We start from the raw sequence: 17,298 nt of genomic DNA, 5'->3' as shown, positions 1-17,298 counted from the left end.
AAATGTCATCATACCTCTCATAGCAGGGTAACTCTCATAACAAAACCATGCAGCTTGTAATAACTACATTACATGGAAAAACTACAGTAATATTTCTTCTGGAAAATAATGTTCACCCACTTCCTTACTGTAAATCAAAGCCTGGATAGTGAAAAAAAATCCTGATACAATCTGGTTATGAATGAGAGAATAAGCATCTCTATTTCCACTGGGGCATTTTAAAACATCTTTTTGAGAGGGAGTTTAACAAAAATTTTAGTAATTAAAAGGCCTGTAGGTGGTTTGTATTTATATTATTTTTTAATTCTGGAGTGCCCTGCTGAATGAGGTTCCAGTAGGATTTGATATTTCTTAAGGAGAACCAAGAAGTTACAAGTTGCTATTGCCATTCTGTCTTCATAAATTGATCAGAGTCTTCCACAAAACATGCACTGTGCTATGAAACTGCACATTTCTGTTCATCCCAGACTGATCAAGGTGGTTGTAAACTGTGCATTCACTGCAAGTATTGTGATATGAAATACTGTCCTAGACAGGAGAGCCATCTTCAGGGATTTCTGCTGACTTCCATCTTGATTCATTATCTCATCTCTGTTGATAACACTGCTTTTAGGACCATCATAAAATGATTGGTTTGCTGGACAAAAGACAAAACCCAGAATTTGCCTACAGTGACATCAAAGAATTTCCACCACTTTAAATGTCTTCACTGCCAATGATGTTCTGCTTTGAAATGAGCTGCTTAGTAAATAGCAACTAATCTGAATGTGAGCCTTTTTTTGTCACTGTGCAAACTTTGTATATGCAGAAAAAACAGTATTGTAAATAAACTTACATCTTTGTCTTGCTTTAGACAACCTCACTGTGGATTTTCACTTAGTTCCAAGAATAAGAATTACAGAATATTCTAAGGGACCCACAAGGATCATAGTCTGACTCCTAAATGAGTGGCCCATGTGGGGATTAAAATTTCTTCCTTGTTAAATGGGAAACTCACCAAAGAGAGCTTTTGCTCGTTATTAGTGTAATATAAACTTATGGTGTTGATTTTTCTAACTCAGTATCACATCCATCATCTCTGTTCTATCCTGACAGGTTATACTTGAGCATGTTGGTCCCATGCAGAAAACTATTGTTCGTATACAGTCCTATGAAGATGCTCTTCAGGTGCCAGGGCTGAAAATGCAACCTTTCTCAGTCTTCCAAAGAGCAAGACAACTCTTGAGAGAATTGAAGAAATTAGAAAAAATTACCAAGGAACAAAATGAGCTACTGGAGGTAATTGAATATTTTTGATTTTCTTTTTTTCAGTCACCTGAACCACCTTTTTTTTAAAGTAATTCTGATCTTTAAACAGTATTGCTTTTGCAGCCATGTAGTTACACCTATTGTGTCTTCTGTGTAATGATTTGGGGATGATTTTTTTTTTGTTTGTTTGTTCTGGTTTCTTTTTTTTTTTTTTTACCTATTTAATTTGATCCTGCAACAAAGCACACTGCATGGTCTTGACATACATTTCAGTTTTCCAATTCGCTCACAGCTGACAACATACTGTAGGAGTGAAGGCTCAGGTGTTCCATGCCCCAGATTTGCAATGGTGATTCAAGTCCAGCATTAGATGCAGGTGCTCACATCTTCAGCTCCTGAAACTCACCTTGACCATGGAAATTCTTGTTGACAGCCATTAGATAGCAACTGCTAACAGCAGAAGGTCTTTTTACTAATCCAAATCAGTGAGCCAGGAAAGTGCCCATTCCCTACAGCTGTGTTGTGGTTAATTCACCGTTTTGAGGCAGGCCAGTGTGTGACAGGGGTCTTGGAGATGCTGTTGGCCAGGCCAGCTGTGAAAACAGAAGGGAAACAGCAACAGGAGAAGGCAATGCTGGTGGGTCAGAAAGTGTTAATTGGGCAGGGAGAGTCATGGAACAGCTCCAAACCTGAAGGAGTCTGCAAACCTGCAGCACTTTACTGAGCAATGTGGTTGTACCAGCTCAGGGAAGTTTTAATTCAGGACCTGGTCATGCTCCATTGCTCAGGCTGGAGGAAATCTGGAGTTTGGTAACACAGGTTCCCACGGCAGCAGAGGAATTTAAGTTCTTGTGTGACCCATCCATTTCTTGGCAGGATGCTGACATCACCTAGAAAAATGTTACATTATCTTTGCTGATTTGGTTTTCCTAAGCTAATAGGGTAAAGCAGAATGCTTTAAAACATCTAATTGGGCACTTCAGGGGCCAGGCAGACAAGTCACAGCTAAAACAGGAATATCCATTTTTGATTTGCACTTTGTGAAATTAAGAGCAGAACACAGAGAAAAACTCAAACATGCCACATGACTAGTGCATGCTTGGAGTTGGATAAAAGCAGTGACTATATTAGATTTGTATAAACCCTACAGTTTGGTTTTTGTTGGTTTTGTTGGTTTTTTTTAAGTCCATACAACTTCTTGTGTCCAAAAAATGGATGTGGTAAAATGTACCTTTTCCTGAGTTACCAGATCAAATAATGGAGAATTTTCAAAACACTTTCAAAGCATCAGAAACAGTGTGCTTTCCAATTATCAGTTGTTGTCATGACACTTGTAACTGGTTTTTGTGCAGTATTAACTCAAATTTTAGATTTTTATCCTTTTTGTACAGCTGTGACCTTTTTTTGCTCAGCATTTGCCTTTATCTTGTAGACACCCAACAATCTGTAGCTGAATGAAATTTCTTTGTGAGAAAACAGATTGGAAAAATTGCAATTCTTAGCAGCTAGTGTATCAAACTGTGCAAAATAGATTTTCCAGTGGAGTTGAATGGGTTGAAAGCAGCAGTACTACAATACAAGTCTAGCACCAGCTAAGGTGTAACAAAGGATAAAGCCATTAAACTGTGGCATTTTGACTGCTGCATTAAGAAGGTGGTAAGAATCCTGCTACAGAGGAAAGCAAATGGGAGCCAAGCTTCCTGTACAAATATATACATTTTTTTCCCCCCAGGGATTAATCTTTGAATGAGTTTGCCCATATTTTGCTATGGATGAGGCAATGGAATATTGCATGAGTAACTTTTGTGTAATTAAGTTGCATTGTAACACCTGAAGCAGTAAGTCAGAAACAAAGCCTGTAACAGGTATTGAAAATGCTCTGGGAGAGGAGTTTAAGTGACTTAGTTCTCTGTTGAATGTTGCCCTCTGTTTTTTTATTGTGGCCTAAGTTTCACACCTAAATAACGTCATCAGGAGGAAGGTTTGGAAGCCACATCTGCTTCTACTGGTTTTCAGTGCAAGAGAGTGGTATTATTTGCATATTTGATGATTAACTGACTTCATTTTCACTAAGCTCTTCCAAAACAAATACACTGTGGTTAGGTGGGCCTTTTCCATGGGTAGGTCTTCTGCAGCTACCAATGCAATATGAAAAGTAAGGAGCAACTGTTAACCAGGAAATAACTCGAAAGAAAGGCAGCACTTGTAGGAAGAAATTCAGTCCCACATATATGGCATAATTTGTTATACTGGATAAAGGATAGAATCAGATTTTCTTTTCTCTGAGTAGAAGGCAGAAACAAATTAATTGTCTTCAGGTAAGTGACTATATTCATATATTGGTCCATGACAGAATACATTGGAGTCTGTGTATGAAATATTCAGACTCTTTAGTTAGTCAAGGAAATTTAAGGCAGGACTCAATTTATTACTACATAGTGCTATTCATATGGAGTTGAAGGTGTAAGAGAATCTTCCTTTTAGGTGGTCTTCTTTTACTTTCTCATTAAAGCTGAGCGAAGATCACCTATTCCTTTTTCTTTCTTCTCTGATTCTTTGCCTGTGACATTAAGAATATAGGCCACAAATATCTTCCCCTTCAAATTGCCTTTCTTTTTCTAAATGAGGAAAATAGTTTCTTCTCACTTTTAAGACCTGTAAAATAATAATGGTTATTTATAACTTTATTAGCCTGCATTTTCTTGAGGGGGGGTGCTGCTATGAAGAAGTGACTGAAGAAATGGCACTGTTGCTGTTCATAGTAGGAGAGACTCTGCTCTGAAATGCAGAGTCTGTGAACACTTTGCAGTGAGATCTTTGACCTGTTGGGTCATTCAGGTGCTGCTGTCAGCACTGTAGGATCAAGCCTGTTGACTTCACTGTTCCTTTATTACCTTTTGCAGGCACCTGAGGAGCAGTCCTTTGATATTTTTGGTTCTCAGCCTGTGGGTCCAGAAACAGAGCCACCAAGTGCTGTGCATATTCAGTGTTTTCACAAGATATTCTGACTTGTAGATGTGACAATTTCTTAATTGAGACATCATGACAGGCTGTGACTGACAAATATGAGTGTGTGAGGAGATTGCCCATTTCTGCATGAAGAGCAAAGCCTGGGGGGGCAATGAGATTTTGCTGTCACTGTCAAATGAGTAAAATTGAATTTGGCTGTTAATAATATATAATATGTTTTCCTATAAGCCATGTAATCAGGAAAAGTTCACATGGTAGGAGTGCTTATCACTTTTATTGGAAGTATTCAAACAGTTGGACAGTGTGGTTGGGTTATCCTCTAAGCTGCAGTGTTTTCCTGGTGCACAGCACAGTTCATTCTTGGTCAGCACAGAACTAGCTGGCAGTAAAGACTTGAGCAGCAGTAAAAACCAGTTGGGCTTTCTACTTGATTTGAAACCCTTTATTTTCTCTCTTTTTCACAACCTTTTCTAAATTGTAATGAATGTGATGAAATCTGCTCCATTTCCATTTGATAGCCAAATTCATAGTTCTGCTCTGGAGCTCCTAGACAGAAGACTCCACCGTACTTCAACTTGTGGGTAGAGCAGCTTGTTTGTCTTCAGCAAGTGAATAATAAACTTAGTGAGGGATGGGTTGTGCAAAGTTAGCAGAACAAACACAGATTCTGTTACACATAACTGCAGGTACAAAGGAAGCTTCAGTACTCTTCAGTTCAACTTTGTTTCCTTACCGACTTGTTTGTTTATGTACTCCTTATTTCAAAATTATTTATGGAGATTGCTCTTTCACAGGAAACTGTAAAGAAAACAGAAGAATGTGAGGAAGAAATTGAAAAGTTGAAACAACTCCTAAAGAACCATTTGGTCGAAATATCACATGAAGATCAGCCACAGGCTCAGAAGACTCCTTGTCCAGAGGTGGGTTTCATTATTTTCCTCTCTCATGTGTCATCCTTATCCTGACTAACACTAATCATGATCATGCAGAGCACCAAGAAATACTGGTGTTCTCCCCTTCTCCACCACAGTCAAGCAGGCAATTGAATGCCATAGTGTGACCATGCAATTAATTACAATTAATATTACTTTGCAAGTTGGGTATATCTTTCATAGTATACTCCTTTACTGATTTTGAGGTGTCATTTGTACCCTGATCAACTTGGAAGAAAAACTGGGTGCTGTTTTCATAACAGCTGTTTTGCTGAAACAATATGCAGCACTGAGAGCTTACCTGTGCTTAGCATCCTGCTAATTTTCCTGAGGTGGCAGCTTGGGATAGTGCCTGAGGAGAGAATTGAGTCTCCTTCTGATGACTGGTCATGCAGTGCTACTTTTGGGTATTCTGGTTAGGGTTAGATTCATTAGACTCCTTTCCTTTCCTCACTGCCACACTATGTTTTTATCACTGGTAAACATGTGTTGCTTTTCTCTCTACAGTCAGCTGCTTTCTGTAATGGATGAATTGTTTTTCTTAATGCAAAAATAAGATGTGTTTTAAAGATAACACTGCAGAAATCAGGAAATTTCTAATTAAATGTAATAACTATTTATAAAGTGCCTCTGAAATGTTCAGCTTTTTCCAGTCAGTCACAGTAAAGTTAATACACTTACATTGTACTTGCCTAATAACTATAATCACTCAGTAGGCTCCTAAGTACATAGCTGCTCTGCTGTCAGCTGGTTGGATGTTGGAGGCTTGATGTAGTGCTCAGCATGACTCATTTCCTGATTCTTCCTTGTTTTTGTCTCTGAGTGTAGGATTTTATGTTTAATAGTTCTTGTTTTAGCAGAAAACTTGGCAGATACAGCATTGCATGAATAGAAGTGGGCAGTGGAATCGCCCATCTTACTGATGGACTGCAGAAAAAGAAGCGATTTTAAGAAAGATTTGGTTTTGGAGGAGGTTATGGCTAATTAAGTTTGCGAAATATCTGGCAAATCTATGCTGGCAAGTCTCCTGTAGTGAAATAAGTAGATATACTCTTCCTAGTGGATGTACATAAAAACATGCCAAATTGTCATGGATGACTGTTTCTTCATTTCAATGACGTTTTCTTTCCTTTACCTTTGGATGATTTTATCTTGTGGTATTGAGTGTACAAAAGGAAAAAAGCATTGTCAGAGCAGAGTTCCCATGTCCTCTGAAAATTTGCTGGAGTTCCTCCTCCACCTTTCCTGTAATGCTGCCACCCTGGAGCTATGAACAGAAGCTGTAGAGGAGACAGGTCCAGCAGTCTCACTGCTTTCATCTGCCACAGATTATTACTTGCATAACATCACTAATGACAGAGCATGGTGTGGAGCCAGCACTGTTCTCACTTCAAGCCTGGCATCAAAGCTTGCTCTGATCAACTGAGCCCAGTGTGCAAAGGGATATTTAGCCAGATTTCAGTCTTCTGAGCCAGTAACAATGCTTCAAAGAGCTTTAGCACTTTCAGTAACGAAGGGAGTAGGGCAATTCTTTCCAAGTCCTGTCTTACTCCGTTATTTGCTGGGGTTTCTTGGTTCACCTGGAGGCTGGGTGGTAAGGAAAGCCCTAAGAAAAAACTCTTAGGGCAGAACACTGGCTGGAGCAATAGTTATGGCCAAGAAGGAGATGAAGACAGATTTATTTCCCCCTGTTAGTGCTGTTACTTGAGTTATTGTTTAGTCTCTGTGGAACATTAAATATTTTCCTGAAGCTTTGTTGGGGTCCATTTCTCCCAGTATCACATTCAAAGTCACGGGTTAATTTTGGCCCTAGCCACATCCCCAACACCCACCAAGTGGTTTGTTTCCTTTGGGCCAGCTTCACCAAAGACTGAGCCCTGAGCTACCCTCATTTGCTGTCTTTGCCCTCCTCAGGGCTTTCCCAAGTGGGCAGTGTCAGGCTGCCAGGGAAGGTAGTTGGAAGTAACATGCCCTGCTCTGACACACAGAGTAATGTAACCCATCTGCATTCCCTTTGTCCTGGAGGAAGCTGGTATTCTCATGGATATGCAGGACCTAGTTACAATTGTTCCAGCCTGCCACATTTCCTTCCCCACTACAGAGTTCTGCATCACAAGTGGCAAGTGCTGTCCTGAGCCAAATCTGTTCTGTTGGTTTGCGTGTACCTGGACATCTCCTGCAGTGACCATGGGGAACTGCCCCAAAGCCCAGAAAAAGGAAAGGGGGGAAGTAGCCCCAGTACCAGTAAGATGCATCCCTAGTGTCATCTGTTACATTGCTGTTTGGTTAAATAAGAAAAACAGATGCTTATAGATGTTGTTGCTCCTTAGGGAGAGATGGAAGCTGTAAAAGAAGAAATCATAAAGCTGTGCCAAAGAAAGGAAGATTTCCTTACCGGGATGAAGAATTCCATGTCTGAGCTTCACCAGCGCCTACAGCAAGAAGTGCCTGAAGCAGCAGATGAACCTCCAGCCTCTGTATTGGCACAGAGTGACCTGATTGGGCCTGATGTTTCTTGTCAGCAGGTAAGTGATCACTCACCTGAGGGCCAAAGAGGGGAGGTAAATAACCCTTGCTGCTCCTGGAGGAGTGGCATGTGAGAGAGGAGCACCCCTGCCCTGTGAATCAATACTGTCTCTCCTCCCCTTTGTGTTCAGAAGGACTGAGTGTGAGGCATGTCTAGGAGAAGGTAGGTGTGCCTCTGGTTCTTAGCATTTTTCTCTTTTGACATGAAGTTTGCATCAATCAACAGCAAAATGTTCCATGTGTAGTTTTGTTGATAGTCAATTGTTCTGGGAATTTCAGTAAATTATTTTCATGAGGCAAAATGAAATTTTCCCCTTTTGTAGCTGTGCTGTTGAAACCTAACAGCCTCAAATCCCAATTTTCAGAGGTGCTTAGAACCTGCAGATTTCAGCTACTTTAATGTAGGTTGCCAGATGTTCAATGCTTCTCCAAAAGTGGATCTCAAGTGGTAAATTTGTTTTGGTTTACAGGCAGAAGTGAAGAGGCTTCTGCTGTTCTTGCCATGATTAATTGTGTTGTCTTTCTGTGTATATTTTTGTAGTTGAAAAAAAGAGGAGTGATATCTCTTCTACCTTCCTTAGATGAAGAATCAGAAGACTGTTCTTTACACAGCAAGGTGAGTCCAGTGCATTTTATATATATACAACTGTGTATGTAAGAAGATTTTGGTAAAGGAGAAATTATGAAAAATGTGAAAAAATATTTCAGAACAACTTAAAACATCTGTTATCACTCCAGGATACGAAGGAATTACAGTCAAGCCAGTGTACCAATATTCTGGTCCCAATATGACAGCATCTTGTCCTGTGAGGTGTAATCCTGCTTTTGGTGGGATTGCCTATTTAATAATGCCCCCTTTATGGAAGTGGTAATGGCAAAATATGGCCTTAAATAGCAATGTTTCCATGTGGAAGTGGGTGTCAGAAAGAATTAGCCTCTGAAATGCCAAAACATAAAAGAAACAACAAAATTTATTTGTATCTTTGAATTTAAGTTAAAAAGATGTGATTAGACTATTGGGAGTGAAGATCAGATAGAAGAGATTTCTGGGAGATTGGGAGAAACTGGGGGATGCTGCCCTACAAGCTGCTCTGAATTTGAGGGGTCTGAATGCCCAGGTGAACTGCACAGGAGCAGAACTAATTGCTTTTGGGAAAAAACTCTGTGGCAAGACAGTGCAAAGAAGTCCAAACAGCTTGCAGAGCTTGTGCCTCACTATTGATCCAAGCACGTCAGGTTCAGGGTTTTTCACTCTTCATCCTCACTGATGCAATTTTCTTTACATGTAGGACTTTTTAGGGGACAGGACAGGAGAAATATAGATAGTGTCTTCTTGTTGGTTTGGTGGTTGTTAGTTTGTTTGGGGTTTTTTTGTCTTTTGTTTAATATTGTAAAAAAAATGAGAATATTCTGCAGTCTCTAAAGAACATTCAGTGTCATCCAGCTGCCATCCATCTTACAGCAGAGCTATAGAGCAAGAAGAGGGGTGGGACTTGGGAAACATAAATACAGGTAGATAAACAAGGCAGAAATAGAGCAAAGTGTTATTAGAAGCTTGCAGTGCTTTACATTGCCTGGAGGAATATCTGAGCTTCCTGGTCACAAGCTAAAGCTGAGCTGTTACTGCTTTTAAAGGGAAGCACAGCCACAGAGAAAGATGCAACCTTTTGGCCTTCAGAAAGAGATGATGGAAGACTCAAGGAAGACAGTGCAACCTCCTGGTCTTCTGGTACCTTGTCAGATGGCATTGTTCAGGTAATGCACTCAGCTTTATCTCTGTGGAGATGGAAACTCATCTTTGTGGAAAAGTCCTAAGTATTGCTGAAGCCTGCAATACAAGAGAACCGTAGGACTGCAGGACAAGGTGGCCATACTCATATCTTCCATCTCACACTAAATCTTGCCATATAGAACCTCTTTTTCTGTTGTACATATTGGCTTGACTCAGTGATCTTAAGTGCTTTTCCAATCTGAATGATTCAATGATTCTAATCCCTTTTAGCTTCACAAAACCCCCAAAGGTAGAAATGTACATTTAGTAGAAGCAACTTGTTGCACTGATTCCTGGAAAGGCTCTAAAAATGTGGGAGATGATTTGTGGAAGAGATTCTCTTTGTACATGAGAAAATCAGTGTCTAGGACACTCAATCAGCTACAGTTGTGGTGCCTTTTTGTTCTGTACTTCATGGTGCCTCAGTAATGTTGTCACAGCTGCAGTTGTTCATTTCTGTACATCAGAAGGCATAACAAAATTGCTGTCTGTGAATATTCTTGGGCCAGGACCACAATAGGTTGAGTGGTTGCTGCTCTTTCAGGCTTCTGTAGCACAACAAGGCAGTGGAACATAGAATCAGAAAGTCATTTAGGTTGGAAAAGACCTTTAAGATCGAGTCCAGCCATAAATCAAACACTGCCAGGTCCTCCACTAAACCATGTCCCAAAGTGCCACATCTCCACTACTGCACATCTGTATGGAAGATAAGAAATATTTCCACTGCTGCCTTTCTCTCTCCAGGATGAGGATGTTATAACTGAATCACACAGTAAACATGATGAAGAAACATCTCTGCAAACTTTGGAGGGCACTGAAGGTCCTGGCACAGGCAGTCTGGCTATGGTGAGTTTGAAGGACTGAACAAGGTGACCTCCTGAGTGAGTTTTGTGAATTACCTAGTGGGCAGAGGCCCTGGTCCATTGTGGTTTTGCTACTGGAGCTTGCTGCAGTATGATGTGGTATGATACTTGCAGCCCTTTGTGGGCCTCTTCATATTGGTGCTCTGGGTGATAAATTTTCAATTGCTACTTGAAAGTACACTTTTCTAGGGAACAAAATGGAGTATTTTCAGCAGAGAAGCTGCTGTCATTCAGACAGGCATGAATGGAGGGGTTCCATCAACAACAGAAATTTTAAATGGCAGTTAGAGGAGGAATTAAGGAGCTTGACATGTGTTGCTGCTCTGTGGAAGTCATGCAAAGGCTAAGAGAAGAGTGAGCAGCAGCCATTAGGTTAAATACAAAAGTGTATGGTGGCATGAGTGCTCCAGGAAGGCCAGAAGCAGCAGTCTGATGGCAGAGCAGCTTCAGCTTTTAGCATTGCAGAATCCTGGAATTGTTAAGGTTGGAAGACACCTCCAGGATCAGAGTCCCACCACTAACCCAGCACCACCGTGTTCAGCATTAAACCATATTTTTAAGTCCCACATCTACACATTTTTTGAACACTTCAGGGATGCCGATTCCACCACTTCCCTGAGCAGCCTGTTCCAATTCCTGACAACCCTTTCAGTGAAGAATTTTTTTTCAATATCCTGTGGCAGGGGGCTTGGAACTACATGCCCATTGGCTCCTTCCTAGCCAAACTATTCTGTCATTCTGTGATGACACTGATAGCTGGAACAATGCATTTTGGCTCTCTTTTTTTTTCTGCCAAAATCTCATTTAAATGTGAAGCTTGTGCACTAGCACTAGCCATCTCAGTTGCCTGAGTATGTGCTCTGGAGCCACGGGAGCATTCAGGTAGCTCTGTTCTTGTGGTGTTATGCTTCATTTACTTACTAAGTACCAGTGTGTTTGCATGTGTGGAGGCATATACAGACCTGTGCAGCCTTCCAAGTCACTGCTCTTTATCTCCAAGTACTTTGGACTTTTGTTATGGACATGTGCAATGCAGTATTGCTTCTTCAAGGAGTGCATTTAAGAAGAATTGCACAAGATGTCTTTAAAAATACACCATGTTTTTATTGTGTGACCTAGATCCCGAGTAAAGTATATTTAACTGCTGCAACTGAACGCGCACGAGTAGCTTGTAAGCGTTGTCCAAGAGCTTGTTCTGCAGCTTCCAGCTGCATTGCTTTTGTGTGTAACTCCCACAGAAAAACATCTCTCCTCAGGGGAGAGCAGGTTAATGGTGAGTCATCACTTCCTGTGCGCTCAGGTATAGCTGCTGTGCCCAGGTAGATCCCTGCAGATGCAAATTGCTGCCTGGAAACCTGTTACACCAGATCCTGGATCGCCTGCCTGCTGAGTTTCCCTTTCTTTCCCTTTTTCCTTCTTGGTTTGTGGTTTTCCCCCCCCCCCACCAAGTGTGGGAATGCGGCGACAAGAGTTGTTTTGGGGCTCTGTGAGTGTGGAAGTTAATCATCTCTCACTGGAAAGGGGAGGGGAGGGAAATTACAAAAGCAGGTCACTCACCAGGCTGCTTTGATGTGCTTTGTTCCAGAGCCACCAGCCGCCTCCAGTCCCCAACGCCACCCTGGGCTCGCCGACAGCGCTGGATGGAGCCAGGCTCGAGCCAGAATCCATCCTCCTGGTGTGCCAGGCCCAGGTGGCAGAGCTGGAACAATGGCTAGACAAAACTAAAATGTCCCTGAGGTCAGACCCTCAGACCCCCCAAAGGCAGCAGATGGTGGAGCCGCAGCTTGCTGATTGCCAGGTAAGGTGGTGACATTGCTGCTGCCATCCCCCAGTCCCCTTCCCTGGGGTGTGTCTGCAGAACAGCTCTGCCTGCTGCCTCTCCTGCTCCAGCAGCTCCCTCATTCGGTGCACAGAACAGGTGACTGCTGGGCACCAGCTTCAGATTTTCCAGGGTTTGTTTAAAACATCTGGTTTTAGGGTTCTGTGTGCGTCCAGGGGATTTAGGTAGAATTCTGGAGTATATGTAAAGCTTTGGTTTGATTTGGATTATTTTCAAAACCATGGCTGAGTATAGTTTGAATCCTCTGTTAAAAGGCAATTTTTCATTGGTCCTGACCAGCTAGAAACAAAAGAGCATTTTTTTTTCTTCTGACATTTTCACTTTCTGCTTGTCAGAATGATTTAAAAGACTGGGCTAAGAAAGCTTCCACGCTGCTAAGTTCTACTTTTTCAGTCTTTTCCATAAACTCCTATCACAGAAAAATTGTGGCTTTCCCCCTACCCTCAGTGAGCAGTGATACTTTTACCTACTGCCTGCACCTAGGACAGCCTCTTGCCCCCACGGCAGCCGAACAAAAGGAGTGGGTGGTACCTGTTGGTGAAAATGGGAGGAGGAAAACAGGACTGGCACAAGGGGCTGGGTGGGAGGGAGCCCTGGCATGCAGCATGTGCAGATGAAAACAGGGCTGAGGCTCCCCACCGTGCCAGTCTGGTGTGCCAGTTTGCTTCAAGCACTGAGCCTACCCAGAGCAACAAATTTCACTCACAATAAAGGAGCCAATACCAAAACTGTCCCCATTTTAAATTACTGAGAGACAAAAACAGCTGTTTTGTTGTTGGTTTGGGTGGTTGTTTTTAATTGGAGTGCCTCTGGGTTTAGGCTGTGATTCAGCCAAGTGCTCAGGTGCTGAACTTTGTGGGAATTAGGATCCTGAGTAGCTGGCTGTGTCTGGATCCTGTTCAGGGTTCCTGCCAGCATGGGCTTCACCAGGGCAGCTCCAGCTGGCGAGAACAAGCAGGCTGAATTCCTGTTGGCTTCAAACAGTGTGGTTCAATGTTAAGACATGAACTTGGGCAGGGAAAGAGGGTTCTCTAACCTAGTCAAGATCTACAGAGAAAAATTCACACAGAATGGAAGAAACAGTCTTTAGGTATGGGTGTATGTGTAAAGTAATTAATTTATTGCAGTTGATTACTTCGCAGTTGTGTCATGGTACCTTTCTCCATGGTCACCTTAAAAACATGAGTTTAAAGTATGCAGGGATGCACTTTGATTCACAGCAACTTGGATCAAAAATCAGATCCCAACAGTATACAATGGCCTGGCTGACACATGGAAACGTTCCTATGTGTTGGTAGTTCAGCATCATTCCTCCCAAAGAGTGATGTGAGCTGTGTGTGCATTGCCTCTTTCTCCCACACTGAGGTGTGTTGTCTTCTTGGTTGCATTCAAATGGAGTCTGCCATTTCTGCTGTCCTCTTTATTACTTGGTATCTGAGTTAAGATAACCTCCTGCAGATGCTCTTGCTTGAAAAAGTTTTAAGACTAACTCTGTATAAAATTCATTTAATTGTCCAGAATAAAATTACTACGCTGGAGAAAATCTAGGGGGATTGCAGCTATTTCTCTTTTTTCCCCTGCATGTTTCTTTTTTCAGGCAGGGGAGGTGTGAGCATTGACTTCAGAATGTTGTCAGAAAAGCAATGTTGCACTTCTGAGAATGAGTAATTATCTGCTGTCCCTTCTAGGTGAGGTTATCAGAGATTGAACAAAAGGTCCTTTCTTTACTGGAAGATTGTGGAGATAGTGCAGACTACCAACAAAAGACAGAGGCTCTTTCCCTGAAGCTGAAGGAGGTGAAGCGCAATTTGGAAAATGTCCAGATGATGCTTCAAGACAAGTACAGTGAAGAACAGGTAAATCATATGAATGTTGTGCAGGGCAAGAGTTGAGAGTCCTGGTGCTTTAATGGCCTGTGGTTGCAGAAAAACAGTTAGAGCTCACTGTGTGAAGCAAGGAAAGGAGAAATGTCAGAGTTGCCATTATTCAACTTTACAGAGCTGTATAATTACTTGTAGTTTGCAACAAGTAGTGGATTTTTAATGAGTCTCTGAACAGCATCTTTTCTGCTTTAAGTGCTCGGTGGCAGAGGTCAGCATTTTGCTAAGAGCACAGGAAAAGGACTTAGGGCTTGGTTTTAAATGCCTCCAAAGGCCATGATGTTTGTCTGTGACAGTATCACAGCAGAGAAGCCTTTTAGTAATTTTCTCTTTGAAGAATGCTTAAATGCAGTAATTCTGTCAGCTCTCCTGCACCACAGCTGCAGTCTTTGCTGAGTTTCCCAGTGGGTGAGATTGTAACTCCTGGCTTCAGAGCTCATTCCCTCTCTGTTGTGTGAGGGATCAGAGAAGCCCACCTGATGTGTTTGTTTAAGAGCGGCCACAGTCTCTCTGGTGTGAATTAGCAGTGGTAAAGGCTTGTGTTGAATTACTTCTGTGAGCACAGACAGATTTAAAATTCAGGTGTGTGACCAAATTTATAAGCATAAATGCACATCCCTGTATTTTGGTCAAACAAAAAGAAGGGAGGGTTAGTATCACCTAATCTGCTGGCAGGAAAAGAAAGCAAAGCAACTTGGGGGTGAGATGTGAGGACCTTGGCAGAAGGTTAGAATGGTTAGGATATTAAAACTTTTAGTAAATTCAACTGGACAAAAATCTTTGCAAAAGTAGCAGCTGTGTTTCATGTGCTGCTGATTCTGTGTGTGGTAAGTCCAAGGCAACTCTGCTTTTGCCCTTTCCCCAAGATGCAACTGTGGGATTCTGCTGTCTTGTCAGGCCTGGAAGCCTTCCCACAACAGGTCTCCCTTTACAGGTTCCCAGCAGGGAGAGGATTGACCCAGAGCCCCTGGAGATCCTGCACTCCGATGGTTTCAGCACATCCCAGCTGCCCCTTGCCCAACAGCCCTGGCACAACGGGCTCCAGCAGCCACAGGTAATTAATTCTCCTGCCATCCAGGGGCCAGGCTGCTCCACATCCCCTGTGGGCTGGGGGCAGCTGCACTTAGAGCTGCTGCAGTTTCCCTGTGGGATCAACTCTGTCAGGGGTAGGTTTCAGCTACCCATTTCCTCCAGGATTTGGGGAGTTTGTCAAGATGGAGAAAGGCCTCACCCCTAAAATCCCTTAAGATTTTAAGTCCAAAAGTTTTAGTAATATCAAGCTAGGAGATTGGAGGGGTGGGTGATGCCATCTGAATCACCATGAAGCAAAGCAGGAGTCCTAGCTTTAAAACACTGATGTATTATGAAATCTGGGTCCACACACTAATACTGGTTTTGAAGGTAAGTTTGAAACTAAAGTTTTGTGAACTTTAGTTAGCCCATTCCCATGGGCTAACACTTCTAAGGTTGTTGCTAACACAATATGAAAATTCTGTCATGTTCTGTGCTCTGAAAATTACTTCTATTTTGCTAACTGTAAATTAACTTTTGCCTTTTTCTTGCTATAGGAAAAGAGCTGGAGAAAGTGGTCCAGCTAGAGTTGCTAGAATTGCTCACTTTTCACTCAACATTCTCCTTTTAACTAATGGAACTTGAACTCATATTTGAGCAAATCCCCATTTTCCCTTGCCTATTTCTTTATGTAAGGATTGCAGTCAGTGGTGTTTAAGTTTCTATATGTAATTTGTTTCTGGTTGGGCTTTGCTTTTAAAACTTTAGCTCAGGTAGAAATATATTCCATAAAAATGCATATTTGCAGAAAATGGCTTGTTCTGTAAATTCATGTTTATACATAAACTGCATTTTATTCTAATAGATGTAGTTTGTTTTTTTTCTTTGCTAAATGATTTCATATAAAATGTGATTGGAAAAGCACAATCATCATTTCAGATTATTACAGTTCACATAATTGCTCATGCTATTCTCTGTGCACAGGACCTGAAATTAAAAGCAGCTGAGCAGAAAAGCCTCATTGACTTTATTGAGTCGTGCGTGGAAAAAATGCAGCCACAGCTTGAGGACAGCGTGACTCCACAATCAGAGTCCAGGTACAGAATAACACAACCAGTCACCAGGCTCAGTGATGTAAAAGTGCATAAATCTCCTGAAGCCTTGCAGTGGCACCCCTGGTTCTGTTCTTTGGTTCTGTGTGCCTTTAGAAGAAAAATGGCAGAAGCTTGGGGATTTCTGCCATCAGCAGTCCAGAGAAATGGAGGCTCATTTATGGGACAGCCTGTTTGATACTGGGCTGAGTCCAGAGTTTAGGATCTCACTAACAGGTGGGACTGACACCTGCCATGAGCTAAATCAGGCCTGTCTGTAGTCAGGTTGGGTGCTCTGCTCACAGCCACGGCTGTACAGACACACCCAGCCAGTGTAAGGGCAGCAGCTTTGAAAAAGGGGACACGGGCATCAGGCACTTCCAGCATGGAACCAGGACTTCCTACGGGACTGTGCTCCCCATGTGGTCATTTCAGAGGTGGAGGCTGCCAGCAGGCTCCTGGCGTATTTCATGTGAAGGGGAAAGTCCAAACAAGTTTATCAAAGCTTGGATTAATAATCATATATGCACTTGGTTTTGCTTTGCTTCTGAGGCAGGAGCAAGTGAAACTCATCTTGTACAAGAAACCTAGTTTTACTTACTCTGCTTCAGTAATTGTCATTCTAACAATGTATTCCCAATACAGCAATGGAGAATCTGACTCAAAGAGCAAGCAGGCTGATGCCACCTTGGCTCCAAAGGATCACATGGGTAATAAATGGCAATATTTACAACAGGAGCTGTCATCAAAGATGAAATCTCCTCCCTGCCAGCTTGTGGAACCTCAGGTTTGTTTAAGTTCCATAAAACACTCTGATAGTGTAGATGGCAATTAGTGTATCTTTCTGTGTCATAGTAGCATGTGGCCCTCCATCAGATATCTGAAATTGTGCAAGGGTTCTCCAGAGGAGATTGCTGCTGCATAGTGTTTCCATAATTGTCTTTTAATTTTACTTTGAGGTAAATCATGTGTGTGAGGTAGTGACTGCTAAGCAGAGTGTGGGAGCACTTAGGTGAATCCCTGTGGTTCATATTCAGAGTAGATGATATCTGCTTACTTCTTTCAAGAGGACGAAGGGAGTTACCCGGCAAGCTCACAGCTGATTCCCGTGGATGTGGGTGAAATCTCAGTTCCCACAGGTGGGAATATTTTGGTCAAAGCAAATC

At 42.1% G+C, this 17,298-nt stretch overlaps 1 protein-coding gene across 3 annotated transcripts in view; it reads left to right on the top strand.

Annotated features, from left to right (window-relative positions):
- SYNE2 (spectrin repeat containing nuclear envelope protein 2) overlaps positions 1-17,298 on the top strand; it is a 174,554-nt gene that overhangs the window by 91,485 nt on the left and 65,771 nt on the right. For all 3 annotated transcript variants that reach the window (XM_088057691.1, XM_088057692.1, XM_014249769.2), the window contains 11 exons: positions 1,096-1,278; positions 5,013-5,138; positions 7,481-7,675; positions 8,218-8,292; positions 9,312-9,431; positions 10,192-10,293; positions 11,896-12,108; positions 13,839-14,006; positions 14,965-15,084; positions 16,026-16,138; positions 16,778-16,919. In XM_088057691.1, the coding sequence (XP_087913817.1) occupies positions 1,096-1,278; positions 5,013-5,138; positions 7,481-7,675; positions 8,218-8,292; positions 9,312-9,431; positions 10,192-10,293; positions 11,896-12,108; positions 13,839-14,006; positions 14,965-15,084; positions 16,026-16,138; positions 16,778-16,919 (1,557 nt within the window). The remainder of the gene's footprint in view (positions 1-1,095; positions 1,279-5,012; positions 5,139-7,480; positions 7,676-8,217; positions 8,293-9,311; positions 9,432-10,191; positions 10,294-11,895; positions 12,109-13,838; positions 14,007-14,964; positions 15,085-16,025; positions 16,139-16,777; positions 16,920-17,298) is intronic.

This window comes from Pseudopodoces humilis, chromosome 7, assembly GCF_049639895.1.
Source record: "Pseudopodoces humilis isolate 2021_Gansu_Grassland_sample_001 chromosome 7, ASM4963989v1, whole genome shotgun sequence".
Classification (NCBI taxonomy): Eukaryota; Metazoa; Chordata; class Aves; order Passeriformes; family Paridae; genus Pseudopodoces; species Pseudopodoces humilis.
The sequence above is the reverse complement of the archived record's forward strand: the minus strand, read 5'-3'. Positions and strand labels throughout refer to the sequence as shown.